This window comes from Tenrec ecaudatus, chromosome 11, assembly GCF_050624435.1.
Source record: "Tenrec ecaudatus isolate mTenEca1 chromosome 11, mTenEca1.hap1, whole genome shotgun sequence".
NCBI lineage: Eukaryota > Metazoa > Chordata > Mammalia > Afrosoricida > Tenrecidae > Tenrec > Tenrec ecaudatus.
In genome coordinates, this window is record NC_134540.1 from 87,970,851 (window position 1) to 87,995,473 (window position 24,623).

The 24,623-nt window shown below is 38.1% G+C and overlaps 1 protein-coding gene and 1 pseudogene across 1 annotated transcript in view; one reads left to right on the forward strand and one right to left on the reverse strand.

The window, feature by feature from the left end:
• Positions 1 to 24,623, forward strand: part of TUBGCP3 (tubulin gamma complex component 3) — a 107,791-nt gene that overhangs the window by 32,348 nt on the left and 50,820 nt on the right. Inside the window, exons 8-11 of the mRNA XM_075563414.1 lie at positions 407 to 532; positions 9,624 to 9,692; positions 10,116 to 10,248; positions 12,530 to 12,696. Of these exons, the coding sequence (XP_075419529.1) occupies positions 407 to 532; positions 9,624 to 9,692; positions 10,116 to 10,248; positions 12,530 to 12,696 (495 nt within the window). The remainder of the gene's footprint in view (positions 1 to 406; positions 533 to 9,623; positions 9,693 to 10,115; positions 10,249 to 12,529; positions 12,697 to 24,623) is intronic.
• Positions 20,044 to 20,167, reverse strand: LOC142461871 (U2 spliceosomal RNA; annotated as a pseudogene).

Here is a 24,623-nt window from a genome sequence, read left to right on the forward strand (position 1 = left end):
TGTGACATTCCAGTTAAGATGTCTTTGCTTTTATTTTCATTTTCTAAAATAAGATGCACATGCCCAGTCCCTCCTTGTTTCTGTGTAGTGTTGTATCATGACTCTGTTTGTTTCACAAGTTAAGGTCACAGACTGCCATCATGAGGAAAAATAGTACATCTTGGTCAAGTCGCTTTTAGAGACTGTATAGAAATTTTAATGCTCACTTGAGATTGTTTTAATTTCTTGTTAACTGATGTTTTCTTGTTTCTCTTCTCACTGTTTTCACTGTTAATGATGTTATAATATTAACTTTCACTTATTGAAATACAAATTACAAAATTAAAAAGTGCAACTGCTTATGGAATATAATTAAAATTCTAGAATTGGTATTTAATTTTAAATTCTGAATATGTTTATTTTTTAGGCAAATTTAAACAAATCTTTGCGAGATACGACAATCAGACTTTCAGAGTTGGGATGGTTACATAACAAAATCAGAAAATACATTGACCAGAGGAGCTTAGACCGCTCATTTGGACTCGTAGGTCAGGTATGTTTATTCTCAAGGAAGAACATTTGGGATTCATTTCACTGTGGGAAACATGTATTCTACTGACATTCTTATTGAAAAAATTATTTTTAAGAGTTTTTTTTTAATAAAGAAATTTTGATCATCGACCACTGTATCTATCAATCATGGTCCACTCCACAAAAATAGCGCAGTAGACAGAACAAAGATAACCTAAGGTAGCAAGTTGTCTGAGGAGGATAAAAGGAAAAGGGAACTGGATAGCTGGGAGGAAGAGACTGTTGGTAGAATTTTGGATCAAGAGGAATTCTGGTAAGGGTGTGGAAGGAAGGAGGAGAGTTGTTGAGAAAAAAAATCTGCTATCTTAAAAATGTGTGTGCTTTTGTTAAGGCTGTAAAAGAAAATCTGGGCATGGGTTTGGACAGTGCAGAGAGGGTGATGCTTTTCACGCACCAGCAAAGAACTTGTCCTGATTTTGAAGGTAGAATCTGTAAGTGGTAAGCTTTGATAACTGACTGAGAAGGTTTCTAAGCAGTTACTTAAAGAGGCTGCGCAATTTCTTCTTGTCACATATGCTAGAGGAAAGAGATGTACTTAAAAATGAACCGTGTGAAACATACAACTAATTCTTTAATGCTCCCCCTGGCCCCCCACTCATGACCCCAGTTCTACCTTACAAATCAGGCTAGACCAGAGCATATACACTGATACAGATAAAAGCTCTCAACACAGGGAATCCGGGACAGATAAACCCCTCAGGACCAATAATAAGAGTAGCAATATCAGGAGGGGAAGGAGGGGGAAAAGAGGGAACTGATCACAATGATCTGTGTATAACCCCCATCCAGGGTCATGGACAGCAGAAAAGTGGGTGAAGGGAGACATTAGTCAGTGTAAGACATGGAAAAATAATATTTATAAATAATCAAGGGTTCATGAGGGAGGAAGGGTGCGGGAGGGAGCAGAAAAAATGTTTTGAAAATGATGGCAACATATGTACAAAGGTACTTGACACGATGTATGTATGGATTGTGATAAGGGCTGTAAGAGTCCCCAATAAAATGATTAAAACAAAACAACACAAAAATCCCAACTATGCAAAGGGAAAACAAATCTTAAAAGATTTGAAAAATTCTCTCATGTAAGCCAAGTGCCATTGTCCTTAAATTGTCCCCAAGGATGTGGCTATATCAATTTTGTTAGAGATTAAGCCTGTTATTTAATTGTTGGATCCAACCAGTTATCACAGCAGGAAACCATCATCTTTGTCTGAAGAGGACAGATAAAGAAATTAAGGCAAGGATATTGTCTACTTCTTGGAATTCTATAGGCAGGAAACAGTCAAAGTAGTTGCATAGCTCGATTGATGTTGTCTGTTTTACCTCTCTAGCATCTAATAGTCATTGCAAAGCTACATACAACTCACAGACAAAATTCATGATTCCAGGGTTTATTAAGGAAGCTCAGTTGTAATGCCAGTGAAAAGCTAAGAGCTGAGTCGTTTATTAAGACATGTCACAAAGTTCTTTGAAGTCAGCTAATAAATGCCCAAAGGGGCATTCCACTCCCCTGTGAACCTCAACTTGAAGGCAGTCAGCTTCACTTCTGTGGGTCAGCAAATCCAGCTCCCTGAATTAAGCACCAGATTCATCCCACTCTAGTGAGCCTGAACCCGAGGCACTCCACGCTGCAAGCCAATCTCTTGCACAAACACACTCAGCTCTGTAGGTTGGGAAGTCCATCACTGTTCCTTACTCTGGTTCCTGGTTCTGCTGCTTCTCCTTTGATGTTATAGCTGTCATCTGAATCCCAGAGGTTCACAGCACAGGGATCTTGGGCCCAAAGGAGATGCTTCACTCCTGGCCCTTGCTGGTAATGAGATCCCTCTAGCTTCAGAGGGCTCATTTTATACCCAGCAGGATGGTACTCCAGAGAATACTGTTCCAAATCACAGTTGAATCCCATCAGTATCTTCCCTACTTTCTTACCAGATCCATGCAGGAAAAGGTTGTATGGAGGGAGTTAGAGACTTTGATTAGAAAAGCCACATTAACTAATACCCTGCCCCTGTAGTAGCTACATACATTACAGTTTTCTAAGAATAGAATTCTTCCTGGAGCAGCTAGGAGATCAGAAGATTGGAAGGAGTGCAGGAAGCAGAACGGCCTCAAGTTCAAAGGGAGGGCCCGTCCGAGGCTTCTGAGATCTCAGAGGTGGAGCTGAGTCTCCTATGTTTCTGTCTTCACTAACGTGGGACTACCATTTAGTTAAACTAAGGACTCCTGCCCAAGCTGAGGAAACAAAGATTTAGTGCCCATGGTGGCCAGGAGTTTGATGGAGCCACTTAACTCGAGTAATAAAATAGGACCGAAGGAGCAGAGTAGTCATCCCCAGTGAACCTGGAAGGTCGAGCTCAAGTCCAGGCATGAGGGATCTCCACCTAAAATCCAGAAGGCACACCCAGAGTTTTGAGGACAGACACAAAGAATACAGAATTGTTTTCCAGGTTTGAGAACAAATGTAAATAGTTGATTTTAGACTGGCTTGGTGCCCATTTTCCCTCTTTTGCTCTAGTTTATCTCACTTGTAATGGAAATGCTTATCTTATGTTTGTTCCTCTATTGTACTTTGGAAATAACTAATTTGTAGTCTAGACTTCATAGGTTTATGGGTGAAGAAGGATATTGCCCTAGGATGGAATATACTTAATCTCACCCACATTTGGTTTAGATGATTCAGAACGTGATTTTGGGATTTGGAGCTAAGAGTGTGGGCATTATAATGGTGGGATAAGTGCGTTTTGCATGTGGCAGGACATGAATTTTGGGGCCCAAAGGATAGAATGTTAAGAATTGCATTGTGTTTTCCAAAAATACATGTTGTAGCCTCTAGGCCTAGGAATGTGCTGTCTTTGTTATGCTGGTGAGACTGGGCTCATTTATGATGTGTCTGTAGTCAGTTTTTTTTTTTCTGTATGACACAATCTAAACTGAAGTTAGCAAAACCAGAGCTGGCCAAACCACATGAAGCTGCTCAGGAGCAGAAGCCCTGATGAGACCAGGGCCTTCCTCTAGCGTTGACAGAAGAAAACCGTCCTCCAGAACTAGCACCCTACCTGCAGACATCTTGCTTAAAAAGCTGTGAGAAAATAATTTTTGTCCATTGAAGCCATAGCAGTGTTAGATAACCAAGACAAAGTACTGCACAGCCACTGCTGGTACCTCTGCTACGGAGGGGAGTGACTGTTATGACGGAGCTCTGGGAGCAGAGTTCATTCCAGCTGCTGGTCGTGTTTCTGACAGCACATTGAGACTGGCTTGTGAATGCTCCAAGAAATTAAAGAGCGAAACCCATTGCAGATGCTGTCGAAAAGCATTACCTACCACAGGGACAGGAAGCCATTGGGCAGGAGCGCCTGACTCCTAGAACCCAGCAAATTGATTGGTAATCACAATAGCAGTGTCATTTTAAATTGCTGTACTTCGAAGTCTTTTTTTTCTAACATCCTCATTTGATTTTCACACGAATCTTTTAAAATTATGTTTTGTTAATTATTCTCATTTCATAGATGAACACATTGACTCTCACAAAGGTTAATTTTTTTCTCTAGATTTTCTTACAGATAAATAATGTGATTTATAATTTTAATTCTAGTGCTTTTCCCATTCAACTTTAATCTATTTAAAATATCGTATGTACTCTGTATAAGCCGAATGTGCTGAAAAACTGGGGTTTGGCTTATATACGGGTCAGTGGTACCCCAGCGAGGTGTAACATCTCGCTGCTGACCCCCCCCACCCCCACCCCCATGAGGGCATTGAATGTTTGTTTACTCACATCTGACCAAGCAGAGCCGTCCTATGACGTGTATCTTTGAATAAGCCTTTTAAAGACCGTGTGTGAAGGATGTGGCATGAACGGATGTCATCTGGTCAAGCCCGACTAACAAAAGGAGGAAATCTCATGAAGCCTGACATAGAGTTAATAGCAAAGTGGGTTCGAGATGCATGGGAAGACATTCCAGAAGACATGGTGCGACGTGCCTTCCAGAAATGTAGTATTAGTAATGCTATGGATGGCAGTGAAGACTGCCCTTTGTATGAAAATGACAGCAGTGAGGGTGATGACGGTGATCTCAGTGAGGACAGCGTCTATGATGACCTCACACCAGCTGAAGCTCTGCATTGGGATACGGATGGTGATGAGGAATCCAGTTTTGAAGGTTTTTAACTCTTTACATTTTAGCTTGGTTGCTGATTGAGCTCAGGGAATAGTACTCTTAAGGTATCACTGTTGATACCTTATTGTTTTTGTTGAACCTATTTTCCACTTACTGTGCTGGTTTGCTAATGTTAAATGACTTGTCCTTTTATTTATGTTTTTTATTTAAAATAAATATTTAAATACATTACCCCTCTGATGTCTCCATTTTTAATAATTTTATTTTCTTTTTTTTGATTATTGAAACTCACCAATAGCTTATGCATTTTCCACCCTAGGCTTATACTCGAGTCAATCAGTTTTTCTGGTTTCCCCGGTCATAATTAGGAACCTCGGCGTATACTCGGGTTGGCTTATATTCGAGTATATACAGTAATTGCTTTGTGTAATATTTAATTGGAGCCACTTGATGGTACAAATAGTTAATAAACTTGGCTATTAATTGAAAGATTGGTTGTTAAAGTGCACCAGATAGGCCTTGAAGTCTGGTATTTGCATCAGAAAAACCGTCCATTGAAAACTTTTTGGAGCATAGTTCTCTAGCCACCTAAGAGTTGCCATGCATCAGAATCTAATTTTAAAGTAATATCTAATTACTAAATAAGTAATTATTTAGCTTACTCAAAGAATTATTGATATGATGTAGTTGGGGGATCATATGTCCTCGTTAGATTGGGATACTCCTAATTTAGGCCAGTAGTCTATTGTAGTTATTGATAGTATTCCCTTTTACTCGCAGTGTCCTCATCCAAACTCACTGTCACCACGGCCATTCTGACGTTCCCTGACCCTGTAGAAAAGGGAGAACTGCCCCATCAAGCAGCTGGTGGCTTTGAATAGCTGACCTTGTGGTTAATGGCCCAAGTTATAACCATTATGCCACCAGGGCTCCCCTTAAAGAATGAAGAACCATGTCCCCGCTCCAAGCAAACAAAACTAATCCCTGCTGCCATTGAATACTGCCCCTAGACATACTAAAAAAAACCAAACTCTTATTTAAAAAGGAAGATACGGTTTCCTAAATATGAAATTTATATGTGCTTTTTTATAAATGCAGGTGGAAATGGACTCACCTAACTAAAAAATCTTTCATCTTAATTATGTGAGGGCCTGAGATACACATTGTAATTGCAGTATTTTGGTGTAGGATAGTCATGGTGACTTGGGACAAATAAAGAGATACTTCTTTCTTTTTTTTTTTTGAGATACTTATTTCTAATGAACAACTTTTTTTCATTCCCCTTTTAAAAATCACCTTGTGTGTGCCTGCCTGCAACCTTGGAGGCTGTGATGTGATTTTTGTTCCGATAAAGATTATGGCTCAAATTTATATATAAATATATTCTTATTGACTATTATATATATTCTTATTGACTTAAGAACCCTAACCTAAAGTTTAATTAGCAGCCCTGGTGGTATAGCGGGCCAGATTCTGGGCTGTTGACCACGAGGTCAGAGATTTGACTCCATCAGCCACTTTCTGAGAGAAAGATGCAGCTCTCCCTCCACACAGTTTTACAGCCTCAGACATGCCCGCAGCAGTTCTTGTCTCCCTTCCAGGGTTGCTGTGAGTTGGAATGGACTCTGAAGTAGTGGGCTTGGCCATAACCTTATGTTGTGTCATGTATTCCTCATTGCTCTTGCCTCATTATTTAAGTCAGGAAGCAAAAGTAATGAGTAACTTGCTCAGTTAGTAGGAGCAATAGATTTTATGCCAAAGTCTGTCTGATTCCAAAACTCAGCATATTGCATTGCAAATCCCATATTATAAATGTTCTCTAAGTCTGCAAATTTAGTATGCTTTATGGTAACTTTTATAACTTATAAGGATGAAAATATAGTAGTCTCAATCCACAAAACAATTATATTAAAATTAAAACTCTAGTTCACTGATTAAAAGAGTAGATTAAAATATAAGGAAAGGTAATGGACCTTACATAGATATTTAAATATAACAAGTTTATCCTTTACAGTCTATGTTTGTTATAGACTATCTCAAAAACAAACGATTTGCACTGAGTATTTTAAAATTTAGTTCCTAGAATTTATACAGCTTATTTGTATCATAGGATTCTAGGTCTGTAAAGTACCTTTTGTAGCTTCTGATACTATCATTTTGATTTTGTACCTCTTCAGTATTTAAATTTGGGAAATAAAAGATGTGCAAGGATGTTTTAAATAATGTAGATGTGAAAAAAAGTAGTTAAGAACTTAAAACATTGTGGGGAGGATCGACAGGTAGTTGTTATTTTTCATTTTGTTACCTGAGAACATTAAAGAGAATCACATTCTAACTCTAAAAATTTAGGATGTAACTTAATGAATAATTTTATTTCTTTACTTTTTTTTAAAGAATAATTTTACTCTCCACTTAAGCCCCTGGCATCAGCTCCTCATTTTTCCCCTCCCTCCCCCGTTCCCCTTCCCTAATGAGCCCTTGATAATTTATAAATTATTATTTTGTCATATCTTGCCCTGTCCGATGTCTCCCTTCACCTCCTTTTCTGTTGTCCGTCCCCCAGGGAGGAAGTTATATGTAGATCTTTGTAATCGGTTCCCCATTTCCATCGCACCCTCCCTTCACCCTCCCAGTATTGCCACTCACACCACTAGTCATGAAGGGATCGTCGGCCCTGGATTCCCTGTGTTATCAGTTCCCATTCACAATGATATGATTCTTTTGTTCTCATGATGCCTGATACCTGATCCCTTCGACACCTTGATAGGATGGTGTGCTTCTTCCTTGTGGGCTTTGTTTATTCTGAGCTAGATGGCTGCTTGTTTACCTTCAAGCCTTTAAGACACCAGACGCTATATCTTTTGATAACCTGGCACCATCAGCTTTCTTCACCACATTTGCTTATTCACCCGCTTTGTCTTCAGCAGTTTTGTTGGGAAGGTGAGCATCATAGAGTGCCAGTTTAATAGAACAAAGTGTTCTTGCATTGAGGGAGTACTTGAGTGGAAGCCCAAGTCCATCTATTACTTTAGTACTCAACCTCTAAGTATATGCACATATATAAATATATTACATACGTACATGCCTTTATTTATACCTCTATAAATGCCCTTTGCCTCCTAGCTCTTTCCTCTGTTTCCTTTGACTTTCCTCTTGTTCCACGATCATGCTCAGTCTTCATTTGGGTTTCAGTAATTCCTCTTGGTTACATTACCCCTGATCAAGTCCTACCAGGCCTCCTACACCCTCCTCACCACCAATTTGGATCACTTGTTCTTCCCTTGTCCTTGGGTTTGTTAACACCACTATCTTGATCCCCACCTCCCTGTCTCCCATGTCCCCCCGAACTGTCACTTCCATTGTTTTCTCCTCCAGATTGTTCATCCAGCCTATGTTATTTAGATAGACCTGCAGAGATAATAACATGCACAAAAACAAGACAGAGCAAAACCAAGCAACAATACAACAAAACAACAACAAACCAATGACAAAAACAAAACACAACAAGAAAGAAAAGCTTGTAGTTAGTTCAAGGACTGTTTGTTGGCCTTTAGGAGTGTTTTCCATTCTATTCTGTTGGGGCACCACACCCTGTTCCCAAAGTGCACCTTCAGCATTCCCTGAGGACCTCACCTCTCCGTTCCCTTGCTGTTCTGTTGCACCCTCTTAGAGTTTTGCCTCGGTGTGGTGGTATCAGATCGGGCGCAATTCCCACACTGTGTCTATGGTGTTGTCCCCTGTAGGACTATGGGTCGGTGAGGGACGTTATGTTTCATAGTGCAGCCGGCAATGTGGTCCTCTCTCTGGACTAACTGCTCTAATCAGGAACATCGTCCTCAAGGCCTCGTGAGCCAGGAGGTGCCTTATGTGCTTTGATCACATGTTCCTCTCCGGGAGCTGCAGATTCAGTGCCGTCCTTTGAAATACATTCTTCTGGGGAGAGGGGCAGGTGTCCACGTAGTAGTTGGGATTGGGGCCTGCCCCTTTGACCTCTCCACTGATTCCCTCTTCAAGCCGGCATGTTGCATTCACATCTTGGAGCACCGGGTTGATGTCTGGTCCTTCTTTCCCTGTAGAGATATAAACAATACCCTCCCAATGGGTGGGTTAGTGCCTTGTGCCCCTGTTACCCATTTTAAAAATTATTATTTTTTCCCTTTCCCCACCTCCTTTTTAGTTGGCTACCTATGTGTCCTTAGATTTAGTCTGGTCCCTGCCATACTGCCTGGTCCTCACCCCTGGAATGTTTGTGTACAGTAGCTTTTTCCCTTTGCCCCCTTTACATTTTTTTTTTTTAAGCTCACCTCAGTGGACTCATGTTGTACTTGTCCTTTTGTGCTTGTTTTTTTTTTTTTTTTGCTTATCATGCTTTTTCTCCAGTTCTTCTCATGCAGCGATGGGCTTCATATGCTCATCCCTGCTTTTTAGCGATGCGTAGTACTCCATTGTATGTATGTACCACAGCTTTTTAATCTACTCGTCAGTTGATGGAAATTTGGGTTGTTTCCAACTCCTTGCAATTGTGAACTGTGCTGCAATGAACATTGGAGCCCAGATGTGTCTGGCCATGGTTTGTTCCTCGCCTCTTCTGGGTATATGCCCAGTAGGGGGATTGCTGGGTCGCATGGTAGCTCTACTTCCATCTGTTTTAGATATCACTAGATCGATTTTCACAGTGGTCATACATACTTAGAGGCCCACCAGCAGTGGATGAGAGTTCCTGTCTCCCCACAGCCCCTCCAACACTTGGTGCTTTCTGAATTTTTGAATTGGGCTATCTTTGAGGTGTTAGGTGGTATCTCACTATTGTTTTAATTTCACTATGCTGAAATTATTGTGAATTTTATTTAACCGTAATGTGCCTTTAACTTAAAATGAACTGTTGTGTAATGAATGTATTATATTTAAAATGTATTTATTCCTTATTTATAGAGCTTTTGTGTGGCCTTGCACCAAGAACTCAAAGAATACTACCGATTACTCTCCGTTTTACATTCCCAGGTAAGTATTTTCTTTTTAATTTATTTCTTGGTTTCAAGTGTAACAGGAATTTCAGTTAGCTGGACTGTTTTTAATTTCTTCATACATTATTTTTGAAACGCAAAATGTTTGTTAGTATGAGCAAACTACAAAAAGTTCATTATCTTCTCATTTTTCCTTGTTTTTGAAACCTAAGCATACTGTTTGTAAAGTATGTATAACCGTAAAATTCCATTGTGCCCGAAAGCCAATTTATCAATCATTTTCAGAGTTCTTTATATTTGAATAGATCAGAAGGAACTAGAAACAACTACTTTCTCCAAAAAGGGGCCCTCTTGCTTCATTTTCAAAAGAATCACTTCTCATATTCATTTTATGTGGATTAGGAAATGACATGACTTGTTTAGTTATTTTTAATTACAAATTTTCCTCCCTCTCCCCTAGCTACAGTTAGAGGATGATCAGGGGGTGAATGTGGGCCTCGAGAGCAGCTTAACCCTTCGACGCCTCTTGGTTTGGACATATGACCCTAAAATAAGACTGAAGACGCTTGCCGCTCTGGTGGATCACTGTCAAGGTCAGTTTAAAATTTTTGGTGCCGATTAGACTTTATTTCAAAACCATTCATAGGGCACATCATCTACTTCTTTATGTGCCCCTCATTTTTTGCTATATTTTAACAACCATAAGCAGACTGATATAAATTAATTTAAAAAAAACTTAAAGGAAAAATAACCAGTGATCAATGTAGTGTGATATTTATACTCATAAAAGCTTAAGGGTTCCTTGACATGCAGAATGAAGTGCGCTGCGCTTGTAGAGGGTTTTCTTTGGTGATCCTGGTAATGTGAGTTGTTCCTAGCATTGTTCGCCTCCATTCTTCTGTTACCTCTTACGAATATGTCCTTGGGTTTCATTACTTTGCTCTCATTCCTTATATGCCTGTGTTTACCATATGCTTGTTAAAATTCTCATTTTTGCTTTTCTGGCCTGCATGTGAGGAAACGTTAGTGCCACAGTCAAGTGCTAGACTGGACAGAGCCCCAGAGCCCCAGAGCCCCCTGAGTGAGATGTGTGACAGCGCCTGTCCCTAGTAGTGTGGGAAACCCTGTGAAGCCACCTGCTCTGTCCTGTGGGGTCTCTGTGAGTTGGGATCAACAGTGGATTTGGATTTTCAGCTTTTATCTCCTCCGAGTACTTGCTTTGTGAATATTTCTTCTTGCTGTTTGTGTTCATGCGGTGGCATTGAAATAGACAAGAATTTTTACATAGTGTCATTTTGAAGACTAAAGTGCACATGACCTAAGCCAGGTATTTCAAATTGGCCTCTGTATGTAGAAGCTGGACAGTGAATAAGGAAGACCACAGAAAAACTGATGCCTTTGTAAATTTATGGTTTGGTAGATAATACTGAGTATACTATCAAGTGCTAGAAGAACAAATCTGTCATGAGAAGAGGATAGCTCAAGTATTCCTTAGAAGTGAGGATGGCAAGACTTAGTTTCACATACTTTGAACATGTTATCAAATGGGACTGGTCCCTGGAGAAGTACATCATTCTGGATAACCAAGGGCAGCAAATAATGAGATGGACTGCCTCAGTAGCAGCAGCAGTGGTATCAAACATAACAATCGAGGATGGTGCTGAATTGGGCAGTGTGTTTTTCTGTTGTAGGTAGGGTGCTATGATTCTGAACCGACTTGATGTTACCTAACGGAAGCAATAGGAATCACAACTGTTGATGAGATGGCTCACAAGGACTTACCTCATTTCTAAAACTAAGTTCAACATCATGCCATCCAGGGCCTGCCTCTTCTAACTGCTGGAACTCCCCCTTTCAAAAAGGAGGTCAAACACACTAAGCAGACATTTGCCATTTGTTGTCATTTACTGGCATTCTTGTCATTGTATTCCTACGAGACCCGAAGATTTCTTGTAGTCTCTCATCTCTTAGAATATTCAGTTAGTGAAGTCCTTTTCTTCCTTCATGTTTCACATCTTTGCCTTTATCCCCCAACACGTTTGATCTATATGCTTTTTATATCTTCCCCATATGCACTATTTTTAAGATGTTCTAATTTCTCTCTTTTAAGTCTTACCATTTTTGTGCACCCATGCCAGAAAAATCCTATTAAAATCAGATCATGTCAATCTTTTCTTAAAATTTTTATAAACCATGGGTTCTAATTATAATATAAGAAACCTGTCATATGCTATTTTTATACCTGATTTTTAACCACTCCCAATATTTCATACTGAATTATTTTCCCAATACATAGAAAGCTGTTATTCATTTAGAGCATTCTTTTTCAAACTATAGGTTACAACTGGCACGTTTTAGGTTGTGAATTGATATGTGCAGACTTTTAAAAAAAGTGAAATTAAATAGAAAATATTAAAATAGTAGTGTTTCATAAAGCTTTTGCTTATTTGTATGTGTGTGTGTTTGTACAGAGTTGCTATATGTAAAGTGTGAATGTTAATTTGTCCTGATTAAAAATGAGGAAAGGCCATGTTAAATCAAAATTATATGAAGGGGCTTCAAAAAGTTGGTGGAAACATTTTGAAGCTCCCTCCTATAGTGAGACACATGTTTTGTTACTTAACTGTTTAGCACTAATGAACAAGTAGATATTTTGTGTAAATTCATGGTAAGCCAGGGTTAGAATTTTAATCTTTTAGATACAAATATGTAACATAATTATTGCTTCTTTTAGGCCCAAGAAATAGTTTTTTTTTAACTCTTAATAAAACCGACTTCATCCCAGAAACATTCTCATCTTTGACTAGTATTGTTATTGTTAAATCTTACAGCTTGAACGTTGTATAATGTTGCATCTTTTCCCCTTCCCCCAAGGAAGGAAAGGTGGTGAACTGGCATCCGCCGTTCATGCTTATACAAAAACTGGAGATCCGTATATGAGATCTCTGGTACAGAACATTCTCAGCTTGGTCTCTCACCCTATCCTGACATTTCTGTATCGTTGGATATATGATGGCGAGCTGGAGGACACATACCATGAAGTAAGTAAACATAGCAATATGCATAGTTTGAACTTATAAAAAGTATGGGACGTGCAATTATTCTTTTTTGGATTTTTCAACTATTACTTTACCTCTTAACAGTAATATTTCCACACTTATTTGAGTGAAATGCCTATTTTCCCCGGGCTCTGACTATCAGGTGTCTCATTTAATATGAATGCCGTCTTTGGTTATTGACAAGTGCTACCTGTTTTAGTAGTGAGAGACTTGAGCTTCAGCATGTCCAGATCATGTCCCAAGTTTATAAGCAAGTTGATGACAAAGCAAGGACTAGAGTGTTAGTATAAATTTCTTTGCAGTATTAATGGTATTACATTGTATTGTGTGTTAGTCTGGGTAGACTAGAGAAACAAATCCATGGGCACATGTATATCAGAAAGAGATTTATATACAAGAGGAATTGAACATTGAGAAAGCATCCCAACCCAGTCTAGTCCAAGTCCACAAGTCCGATACTAGCCCATATGTCCGATATCAATCTATAAAGTCCTCCTCAGACTCACGAAACACATGCAATGACACCGAATGTAGAAGATCACAGGCCAGTGGGTAGAAAGTCTTTGGATCCAGTGTCATTGGAAACATCTCAATGCTGGCAGGGGTCTCTGCATCAGGGTGGTCCATGTGCCTTGTCAGTTGCTATGTCTCCCAGGGTGTGTGCAGTGAGCCTCTCCTCCTCCAAGGAGGAAGGACCATATTTCCTAGAATTCTCAGGAAAAGGCCGTGCCCACACAGAGGCCTCATTGGCTATGATCTGATTGACAAGCTAGACTCTACCCCTATACTCTCAATCCTCAAATTGACAAACGATTACATATCTATCACATATTCTATGATTACTTTTAAAATTCACTTTGATTAATTGTGATGCTAAAAGTTTTAAAGAAGCAAGTTATTTGTGTGAATATGTACTTACCAAAATATAGTCAATCATGCTTATAAGCACGTGTTTCTAAAAATCACTGCTATGCCATATCACACACTAAAGTCAATGCCCTTTATGGTAAAAGTAGGGATAAGGATACCATCTTCCACAACTTTGGTGGTGACATTATAAAAGTGGAAAGGTAGAAGCCTAAGAGAAGTGGTCGTGTAGTTTGACCCATGTAAAAATGACAAACATAAATTCTCGAATAAGTATGCACTTTCCCTTGAAAATGCCTAATGCTTGCTTTTGGAAGTGACCTTTGGAAGGGTGCAGCTTGTGCGTTATTGTGAATTGCCAGAAAGAGTTATTAGAAATCAGAAGAAAGGCTCTAACACCAGATATGAATGGGTGTCCCTGGTCACACACCTAATGTGGTGAGATTGCTGGTAGATTTTGAGGTCTGCTGTATTCCTAAGTAGAGCAGTTGAAATGGGTATAGCTTCCTGCATCCACTTAGTGTGTTTGACCTTAACACAGATTTCATCAACAAGCATGAAATTCTCATCAGTCTCAGATTGTTTCATTGTAATGGCACCAGTCTTTGCTTTTAACAAGCATTGTGGCTGAACTGACCACATGGCATTGCTCTGTGAATATAGGCTTCTGATACATAACTATTGTCAGACTGTTTGTTGTCATGACTATTATACATATATATGTGAAAGTTTGCATGAATACTTTATAAACTTCCTATTTCTTCCCGTGATGGTATATAAATAGTACTAAGGAACTCTGGCGTAGGGGGGTAGTTGATGTGTCCGACTCACTCGCTAGAGAAAGAAGTGCCGGAGAGAGATGAGGCTGTTTGCTCCCATAAAGTTCTACAGTTTTCGCCACCCTGCGGAGCTGTTCTCTGCGTCCTGTAAGGAGGTTTGAGTTAGCACAGACTTGATGGTAGTCGGTTTGATTTGAGGATTTATATTTATTTTACTGTATTTACTTGTTATTTCACTCTATGGACATAACCATTTTTTAATTTAGCTACTAACCAGACGTTGGAAAATAAAGTATTTTCCCCATAATTTATAACATTAAAATGACTCATTTTATATGCTTCCTTATAGAGATCTATGAATTTCTCTGACTTAGAGAAGTTGGGACGTGTCATTGATGGGCCATGAGGAATGTGTAGTACAGATTTTGATCATGCCGCTCGAGCTCTGGAGTGGCCATACCAGTTTATCTTCCACCCCTGCTAGCATATCATGCTGCCTAACTTTTGTAAACATGCTTTTCATCTGGTATATGATTCTGTGGAACAAACCATCAATACTTATAATTCAGGATACTTACAAATTCAGGATGAAGTTGACGAAAATGAAAATAAGTCCATGAGAGCCAAAAAGACAGGAAAGATCAAAGTTGATGTTAGAAGAGACTTTGAAACTTGCTCTTAATCTTAGAGTTGCTAAGGCAAATGGAAGAAATGACAAGTCAAAGAACTGGACAGAAAATTTCAATGAGCAGCTGAAGAAAACAAAGTAAAGTAGTGTAAACTGAAGAAAAGATTTAAGCCTCAAGTTGCAATACAGAAAGATTCCATGGGCAAAATATTGATCTATACAGGATGATGTATCAAAAGAAGAGAGAAAGAATATACAGGGTCACTGAACCAAACAGAACTAGTTGACATTCAGTCATTTCAAGAGGCAGCATATGGTCGAGAATCAGTGGCACTGAAGGAAGAATCCTAGCTGCACTGGAGGCAGTAAACCGCAAACAAGGCTCCAATTGAATGTTAAACAGCTATAAGCACTGGAGTCACTCACTCCTCCAGGTCAATACATTTGGAAGACAGTTTCCTGCCCAACAGATTGGATGAGATTTGTTATTTGTATCCATTCCAAAGAAATGTGACCCAACAATATGCAAATTAAAGAACAGTGTCATTGCTATTACATGAAAATAATCTTTTGCTGATGATCGTTCAACAATAGTTGTAGCAATACTTTGCCACGGAGTTGCTAGAAATTCAAGCCACATTCAAAAGGGGGATGTGGAAAAAAAGGTATCATTACTGACATTGGATGGACCTAGGCCGAAATCAGAGAATACCAGAAAGATGTTGACTTGTGTTTTGTTGACTGTGAATAGGCCTTTGACTGTGTGGACCATAATTACCTGGATCACCTTGAGAAGAATAGGAATTCCAGAACACTGCATTGTGCTCATTTGGAACTTGTACATGTATCTAGAGGCAGTTGTACACACAGAACAAGAGAATCCTGCATGGTTTAAAATTAGGAAAAGTGTGCATTATGCGTGTTGCCTCTCACCATAATTATTCATTCTGTATACTGAGCAAATTAGAGAAGCTAGACTATCTGAAGAAGAGCATGACATCAGGATTAGAAGACTTATTAACAACTTGCGAGATGCAGATAATGCACCCTTGTATTGTTGAACATGAGGAAGACTGGAAGCACTTGCTCATAAAGGAGTGCAACCTTCAGTATGGTTTGCAACTCAATGTAAAGCAAACCGAAATCCTCACAACTGGACCACTAGGTAACATCGTGATAAATGGAGACAAGGCTGAAGTTGTCCTGGATATTGTCTTGCTGTGATCCACAGTAAGTTCTCCTGGAAGCAGCAGTCAGAAGATCAAGCGATGCTGATGTCAGTAAATCTGTCGCTCCAGACCTTATTACAGGTTGTACAGCAAGGCTATTGCTTTGAGGAGAGAGGTGCGCCTGACCCAAGCCCTGGGGTTTTCCATTGCTTCATATGCGTTTGGAAATTGGATATTGACTATGGAAGCTTGAAGAATTGATATATTGGAATATGGTGCTGGAGAAGGACATTGAAAGTACCATTGACTGTCAAAGAACAAACTAATCTATCACAGAAGAAGTACAGCCAAGAATGTTCATTAGAAGTGAGGTTGGCAAGACTTCGTTTCTAGTATTTTGAACACGTTATCAGGAGAGATTAGTCCTGGGAAAGGGTACCATGGTTGGTAAAGTAGAGGGGCCGAGAAAAGTGGCAGACGTTTAACAAGGTGGATCACCACAATGGCTACAACTGTGTGTTCAAACATGAGCGATTGTGAGAATGGAGCAGGACTGAGCTTAGTTTGCTCTGTTGTAAACGAGGGTTGCTGTATGTCCAGACCGACTCCTTGGCACCTCACGGCAACATTCCAGTGTTGATTTGTATTTTCTTGTTCTTATGCATATAGAATCAGTTTTCATTAAAGTTAAAAAAGATTTTTATGGTATTGCATATTGAATTTATAGATTAAGAATTGTTATACTTCCTCTGTTCTTTTTGTGAAATTACTCTCTTGGAATATGAATTAAAAGCTTTGAAAAGTTACCGTATATACTCGTGTAAAAGCCATATATATTACCATATATACTTGTGTACATTTTTTGTGCTGAAAGACTGGGGTTCGGCTTATACACAGGCAAGTGGTACCCCAGCGAGGGTGGTACCCATCTTGTGGGTGGTTGCTGTTCCTCCGCTGTTCATTCAAAGCCCCGCTGACACTGCAGGGCTTTGAATATTTACTCACATCTAACCAATCAGAGCCGCCCTATGACGTGGACAGCTCCAATTCACAGAAGCACCCATAGTGATTCACTTACGCTGGCAGCTGAACTGGTAAGGATGTATCTGTGGCTGCGCTCCGTCTTTCCCCTCTGGTCTGTTAATTCACATCCTCCATTTCCCACCCTAGGCTTATACTCGAGTCAATCAGTTTTTCTGGTTTCCCAGGTAATAATTTGGTACCTTGGCTTATATTCTGGTCTGCTTATTTTCAAGTATATATGGTATATGTTTTTATTTTGTTAGTATATGTCTAACTTTTTCAGAAGGAGTCCTGGTAAGCGTTGGACTACTAACCGCAGGGTCAGCGGTTCTAAGCCCCTAGCCCACCAGCCACTCTATGAGTCAGGATTGACTTGATGGCAGTGGATTTGGTTTGGGTTGTACACTTTTCAAAGCTTTCTTACTATATTTCCCCCCAAAATGTCAGAGTTAAGAGTGAACTAGTTTCAATCTTTGGAACCACTCTTTACATGTAAGAGGAGGAATATAGCACCTCTCCCAGCTTCTTCTCTGCCATGTATGAACTTGATCTTTATATCTTTTGCATAGATCTCAATTGTTTTTATAGGTTTTATATATATATAGTTTAAAACATTTCTTTAAAGAGTTTGTAAAAAGTTTGTCTTATCAGGAGAGTTTAGTATTACCACTAAACTCATTAGTAATATTTTTTTACCATTTTAATATCAATTTATTGTATTCTAAAAGTCCCAATGAAAACTATGTCCATCTTTTACCGATCAGCATTTACTCGACATTGCAAAATTTTGTACTTAAAAAAATCATTTTATTGGAGGCGCGTACAACTCTTATCAATTCACACATCCATCCATTGCGTTAAGCACATTTGTAAATTTGTGGCCTTCATTCTCATTCAGTAACATTTTTTAAATGTATGGATGCCTATGGGAAAATGCACAAAAAATAGCTATATCACTTAACAACTTATTAGAAAACGAGGTCAACACACAAAAGGAGTTGAACAAGCCCCTAGTAAAATGATTAAAAAAAAGAAAAAATGAACCCACATCCAGGCAGTAAATACCATTACTGGAAATACTCCTCATGTATCATTTCAAACCTGCTTCCTTCCTTCTTTCCAAGTAAATACTATTTTTCATTGATACCATCATTTGGTCTTTTAAAATGGTATATTAAGAAAATAGAGTTTGGATATGTTAGGATCTGTTTACATTCATCTGTTGGGAAGAATGGTTAGTCTTCATCATAGTTAAGTTCAAATTTATATTTTTTATGAACAATTTCTGTAAACTGCCATAAAATTACTTTTAAATTTAAACTTTTAAAGACTAAATTGTTCGACAATTAAATGCTTGTACTATTGCTTTTATGTTTCAGCACTATTGTGGTAAGGAAACTTTGCTTTTGCTATAAGAGTTAAACTTGTCATTTATAATGTACTTGAGGTCTATTCTCTAATTACAGGATGCGGTACATTTTTGGAAGCTGTTTAAAAACCTGTGCAATTGATTATTTAGAATGCTTATTAAATCTCTTGACTGTTATCACAATAAGTCAAATGATCTGATTTTTAAAAATTTGTCATTTAGAGCTTAAAAAGAGTCTTAAGTGATCTTGTGGTTACGAAAATGAAAAATAAGTTGTTATTTTCTGGATGTGGGCATTTTCTTTTTATATTGCTATAGCACCTGTACAGTCAGCCATGGTTGGCTTTATAGATTTAGGAGAAATAGCTTGACCTTGTGTAAAGGATGGAATCACCTTCCAAAAAGCAGTTTGGTCTTTGTTCTTAGACTAACACATGAGACAAACAGTAGGAACTGTCCCGACCAAGAGGATCCACATGGGCATCGCATGCGCCTAACCCTCTAGGAGCACGAGCCAGTCCATCATGAGGACATGGGAGGCCCTGAGATTTAACAGTTGCCACTCAGGAGCTCCCTGGTGGGTGGCCCTTCCCCGGAGAGGGCAGGGCATCCCTCTGTGGAACGTGGAAGCTCACTCCTGGGCCTTCTAGAATTCATCATGTGCTTTCCTTGTGTGTGCCCTCTCGAGTTATAATAAATGTGTAACACTACATCTATTCGTGCATTCTCTGTAAATCCTTTGGGCCTTTACAATGAATTAATGAACTCATCAGGACAATGAGAGAAGCCAGCAGAGGGTGACATCTGCCTATTTGGCAGCCTGAAGGAAGGCGCATTTGTGAACTCCCACTCAGCGCATGGTGGCGAGGGCCAGAGTGAGGGGCCTGCGTGGCTGTGGATAATCAAGAATGGTGAAGTAGGACCATAGGACTGAGCCAATTTCCACCCTGGGAATCAGATTCTTGCTGACCTTTACCACGCAGTTAGCTGGGAAATTGGGATTTACCCACGTTTCCCCTTGCCTACTGTGCCTTCTCAACCAGGAATAAAGTGTTCTAGAACTAATACAGTGAAAGCAAGGACCCCATGGGACTACCTTGTTCTTTGGGCCTATCAAGTTTTCCATATTTGGCAGCTGTAACTACAGCCTTGCCATTTTCTTTTTCCTCACTTTAATGGAGATATTTGTGTTTTCCTCCTTTAATAGGTTTTCATTTTATACAGGTGGCAATTCAAATTTTACTGTACTGTTTTCAATTTTTTCACTGTAAAAATTTACCCTACTTTTCAGAAATAAAAGTTTTTAAAAAGGCAATCTTTACCAATTAGGATTATAAAAAAGAAATTGTACCATTTTTCTCTAACAGAAAATCATGTAATATCTTCTTCCACCAAGGAATTAAAATATTAGTCATATTATGAATATGGGTCAGTTAACTTTTTATCTATCGATTTAAATAAATTAAGACAGAATAAAAGCCAAATCTCCCTTGGATTTAGTGCCTAATTGCTAAAAACAGTGCCTAACTTAAAAATACATATATTAAAATATATGCGTTTTCTTGGAAACAATTTTTATTTTCTACACTTGATCTTAGCCAAAAGGCCAAGAAGCAATACAGTTTTTATTTTGTGACAAGCATATTTTAAAGTAGTTTTAAATTATATATCAGTTCTTTGTTAATCTTCAGATTTATGTATTATTCAGGGTTTTAAATAAAAAATTTTTGATAGTATGGACTGGAGATTTGGTAGGTGATATAAAGAGAATTGCTGAAAAACATTGGAATTTACTTTCCTCTAATTTTTTCCCCATTTATTTATTTTTGCTAATATTGACATCCTGAGATAAGATACCCCTGAAAGCTAGTGCAGTTTGAGTTTGCGATGCTTTACAATGAACTCTTTGCTTAAAAAGCATATGGCCAACTTGGAAAAATATATATGTAAAAATAAAATCATATACTCCATGACTATTGAATATGGTATTAAGAAAATCTCTTAAAGGATTTCACGTTTGGCATCATTGTTAAAAGTACTTTATTTTTATTTATCTCCAAATAATTTCATGTCTCTAGAAAAGTACCAGTAAGTACGGGGCATTTCCGGATACCCTCCTCCCACATTACCTGAATGCTCACTGTGAATATATTGACTTTATTTTTTTTTTGCCGCCTTTTAAATAGAATTTTAGGAAGTTCAGGGTTTGTGATTTTTAAAATTTTATTTGCTAGTTATTTTTATGTACCATTACTTCAACTCTTTTGGCTGCTTCATTAGTTTTGTTAGTGATGTTTTACGAAGGTTTATTGTGTTTGATACTGTAAAATGAATTCTTCTTGACATAAACTATGAGAGGGCTTCAAAATGTTTGTGCTAAAAAGGAATTACAAGATCATGTAACCTTTCCACAAATGTTTTTAACCGTTTTATTAGTATTTATGTCAAAATGATTAATTCGGTAATTCCATCATATCAAGAAGAGTTGTACAATCATTCCCATATTCGGCTCTACAAAATGTTCTAGAGCTTCTTTGTACTCATTGTTATTCATGTCTTTTTTTCTATTTGTGGCAAAAATATTCACAACAAAACATTCTCCGATTTTACCACTTCTACATGTATACTTCAGTGCCAAACTCTTTATGCTGTATAACCATTGTTAATAAACTTTCCACAGATGTTTGGAAGCACTCTTGTATACGATATCTTTTGCCATTTGTTTCCTATATTTACTATTATACTTTTAAACTTTTCTTTTTCATTTTGGTCACTTTGTCAAATGACATTAAATAGTTTAAGTTTATTTTTAAACTTTTTATCTTGTTATAATTCATATCCTGGAATGTCCAGTTTAAGAATTTGGGCTTGAAAGTAAATGGCTGTTGGTATTAAAAGTACTTTTAAATTTAAAGGAAAGTTTAAAATTATTTTTGTTTTTACAAAAGCACAATAAAAGAAAATCAAATTTTCCTGTTGGTCACTATGTTAGGCTGGGCTGTCTAGTGAAACAAAACCAGTGATCCTCATATCTGTGTAAGAGAGCATTTTATGTTAAGAAGTTATATTCAGAAGGCATCCCACCCCAGTCAACTCAAGTGTATAAGTCTAATGCTAGCCGGGGCCTTTCACACCCACACAGCTGCAGGCAGTGATGCAGAAGGTGAAGCAGGATGCAAGGAGAGCACAGGCCGGTGGGTACAGAGTTGTGTGGATCCAAGGTTGGTGTAAACATGACAACAAGCAGTCAGGCAAAAGGGCACAGGGAGGGGAGAAGTTTTTGTTTCTCCCTTATAACAAAGTCCCACCTCCAAGGAGGGATAGTCAGGCTGTGCTGATTGGCAGGTTGGACTCCATCTTTATACTTTCATACAAATTTAAGTTGATATGAAATTATGCAACTACCACAGTTACTTTTAATAATGTTTGACTGCTCACCTGGGCAGTTTGAATCTGCCCAGTGGTTTCTCTGGAGATGGGCTTGGTGGTGATTTGTGTTCATTAAAGATTACAACTGAAATCCAAGAAAACAATCTGGCGCGTTCATGTCCTTCTTCTTAAACCAGACCACAGAAGATTCTCTGAGCAGCTGCGCGTACCGGGCCAGTTGTTGAACCAGGCGACCTCTCAACAGGAGTCCGGGGCAGATAGAAGTAGGAGTGGCTTTACATCAAGTGAACTCCTGAGAGGCTCCTGTGGGAGAACATGTGTGTCATCACTATCAGGGCAGGTAAAGCAGTAGGAAAAACACTCAGTTGGAGACACACTGACCTAATCTCTCTGTGTCTCAAATCTTTAATAATTGATTTAACAATGCTGCTTCAGTGATATATAATATGCAAAAATTTAACATAGGCTTGGATCCAGCCTTAAGGGCTCAATGATGCAAACTAATTTTTTAAAATTTTATTTTGTTTGCTCTTGATATTTCTAAGCCAGATAAGTAATTACATTGGCAACTACCAATACGCTACCTCTCAAACAAACGAAAACCCTCTCCTATCCAGATCTAATAGCAAAAAGGAAGACCGTAGAGGAGCAGCCCTATTTTGTAACCCACAGGATGGCTGTGAGTCAGATAACAGCAGCAACCAGAAAACTCATGTTTTGCATTTTGGGAGCTGCTGCGTGAGGTGAACTTTTTTGTGTGTGTGAGGTAAACATTTTGGCAGTATGTTTAAGTTTAAGAATATAATAGCTCAATGTTAAGTTTTGTTTTGATTTTTTTCCCCTGTAGTGTAAACTTGGGAGATTTAAAAAGGATGGATGTAAAATAAAACTCTTGCTTTCAAAATTAGAGAAATTTTAGACTTGTTTTACTTGTTTATTTAAAGATTCTATTCATACCTTAAAATCTACTTGGATTTAAAGGACAGTCGGCTTACATAATGCTGTGTCCTCTTATTTTGTTCTCCTTTTACTAGGAATTATTAAAATTAAAGCATACACTATTTTTAAGTATTGTGCCTTCTGGGCATTGTATGCTCATTTTCCTATGCATTGTAATTTATCTGCAAGTCTTGCAAAGTATCATTTTTGTTATAAATGAACTGATCAGTTTACCCATTCCTCTTGTCCCAGTGTGATTTTGTTATATCAGGGTGTGACTTTGGGAGAAATCTTTCCTCGGTATTGCTCAGATGATTGACAAGTTGAAGTTGGGATCTTTTATAGTCCATATTAATGGATCTGATTCTTAGAAACTAAGTTGCTTGCTAAGAAAATTACCCTCTTTATTTCTGTTTTGAGTTGGGAGACCTTGGCATTTGTCCAACAGTTAATGAGAAATCATGGCACAATTATGTTTTTTTCTTCCCCTTCAATTCTTTCTGTGTTTGACATAATGGTGCAAATTAAAGAACCTTGAGTGGAAAAATGCATCAATAAAATAAAAGCATATTGCAATTATATTCTGACCTTGATTTTTTTCCTTCTCTGTAACTATATATTTTTCACAGGACTAATTATAATCTTAATATATCTTTGCCTCTTTGTGTTTGCTACTAGATGTTTGCTAGTAGAGTAATTACATGCTACTTTGCCCTTATGTAAAATAATGCTTTTATAACTTATGAAATGACTGAATTGTCTGAGATTTTTCCTTTTTTAAATTAATTTTTGTATTTTCATACTGATAAAAATCCAGCTACACTCCAAGTATCAGGGAAATTAGTGTGCTGTCTGTAAAAACTAGTTCCTCTGTTTAAGTGAAAGGTATAATTTATATGCAGTTAATCTAATATGTTATATGGCAAGCTATAGAACAACCATAGCAAAGTTAGGTTAAGATTAGTCATGGTAGGCTTAATAAAGTTAAAAAATTTCCATCTGGGTAAATCAAATAATGTATAATAATGATAATAGCCCCATTAGAACAGTCTGTTTATCCCTCAACAATTTTTATTTATATATTTGCAATTAGAAAAGAAATATAAATTTAAAAGACAAAATGTAAAAATCAGCTAATACTTTACTAATTTAGATAGAAACCTAAAGGTTAGAAATGTTAGTTGAAAATCAATGTCGTAATCTCTTCCCTGTGGTGATAAAATTTTTGGCATTTATTCATATGTCAACTTTTAAAGGAGATTGGCTGTACATAATTGAGAACATCTAGCCATTACTTAGAAGGATTAAATTTAAAAGAGCTTAAAAAAAATTCCAGGAAAAAAAAGAAACTACTATTGTTTTCCATTCCAGTTTTAAAGGGGATATCAGGGAGACAGACTTGGGGCTCACCTGGTTCAGTACATTTGATTTTATTATTTTTTTTGATTTTTTTTGATTTTATTATTTTTATTTCAGTTTTACTCTGCTTCCATTCTATCCAGGTCCATCTCATATGTGCCTATTCAGAATGGTTGCATCACTCATAAAGTAATGTTTTGTAACATTTAGTACTTTTTACTTGGAGAGGAGGCCCTGCTGGTGTAGTGGATACAAGTTTGGCTGCGATCCGCCAGGTCAGCAGTTCAAAACTACCAGTTGCTATATGGGAGACAGATTGGGCTTTCTATTCCTGTTGAACAGTTAACTGTTTCAGAAACTCACAGGGGCAGTTCTACCCACTGCTA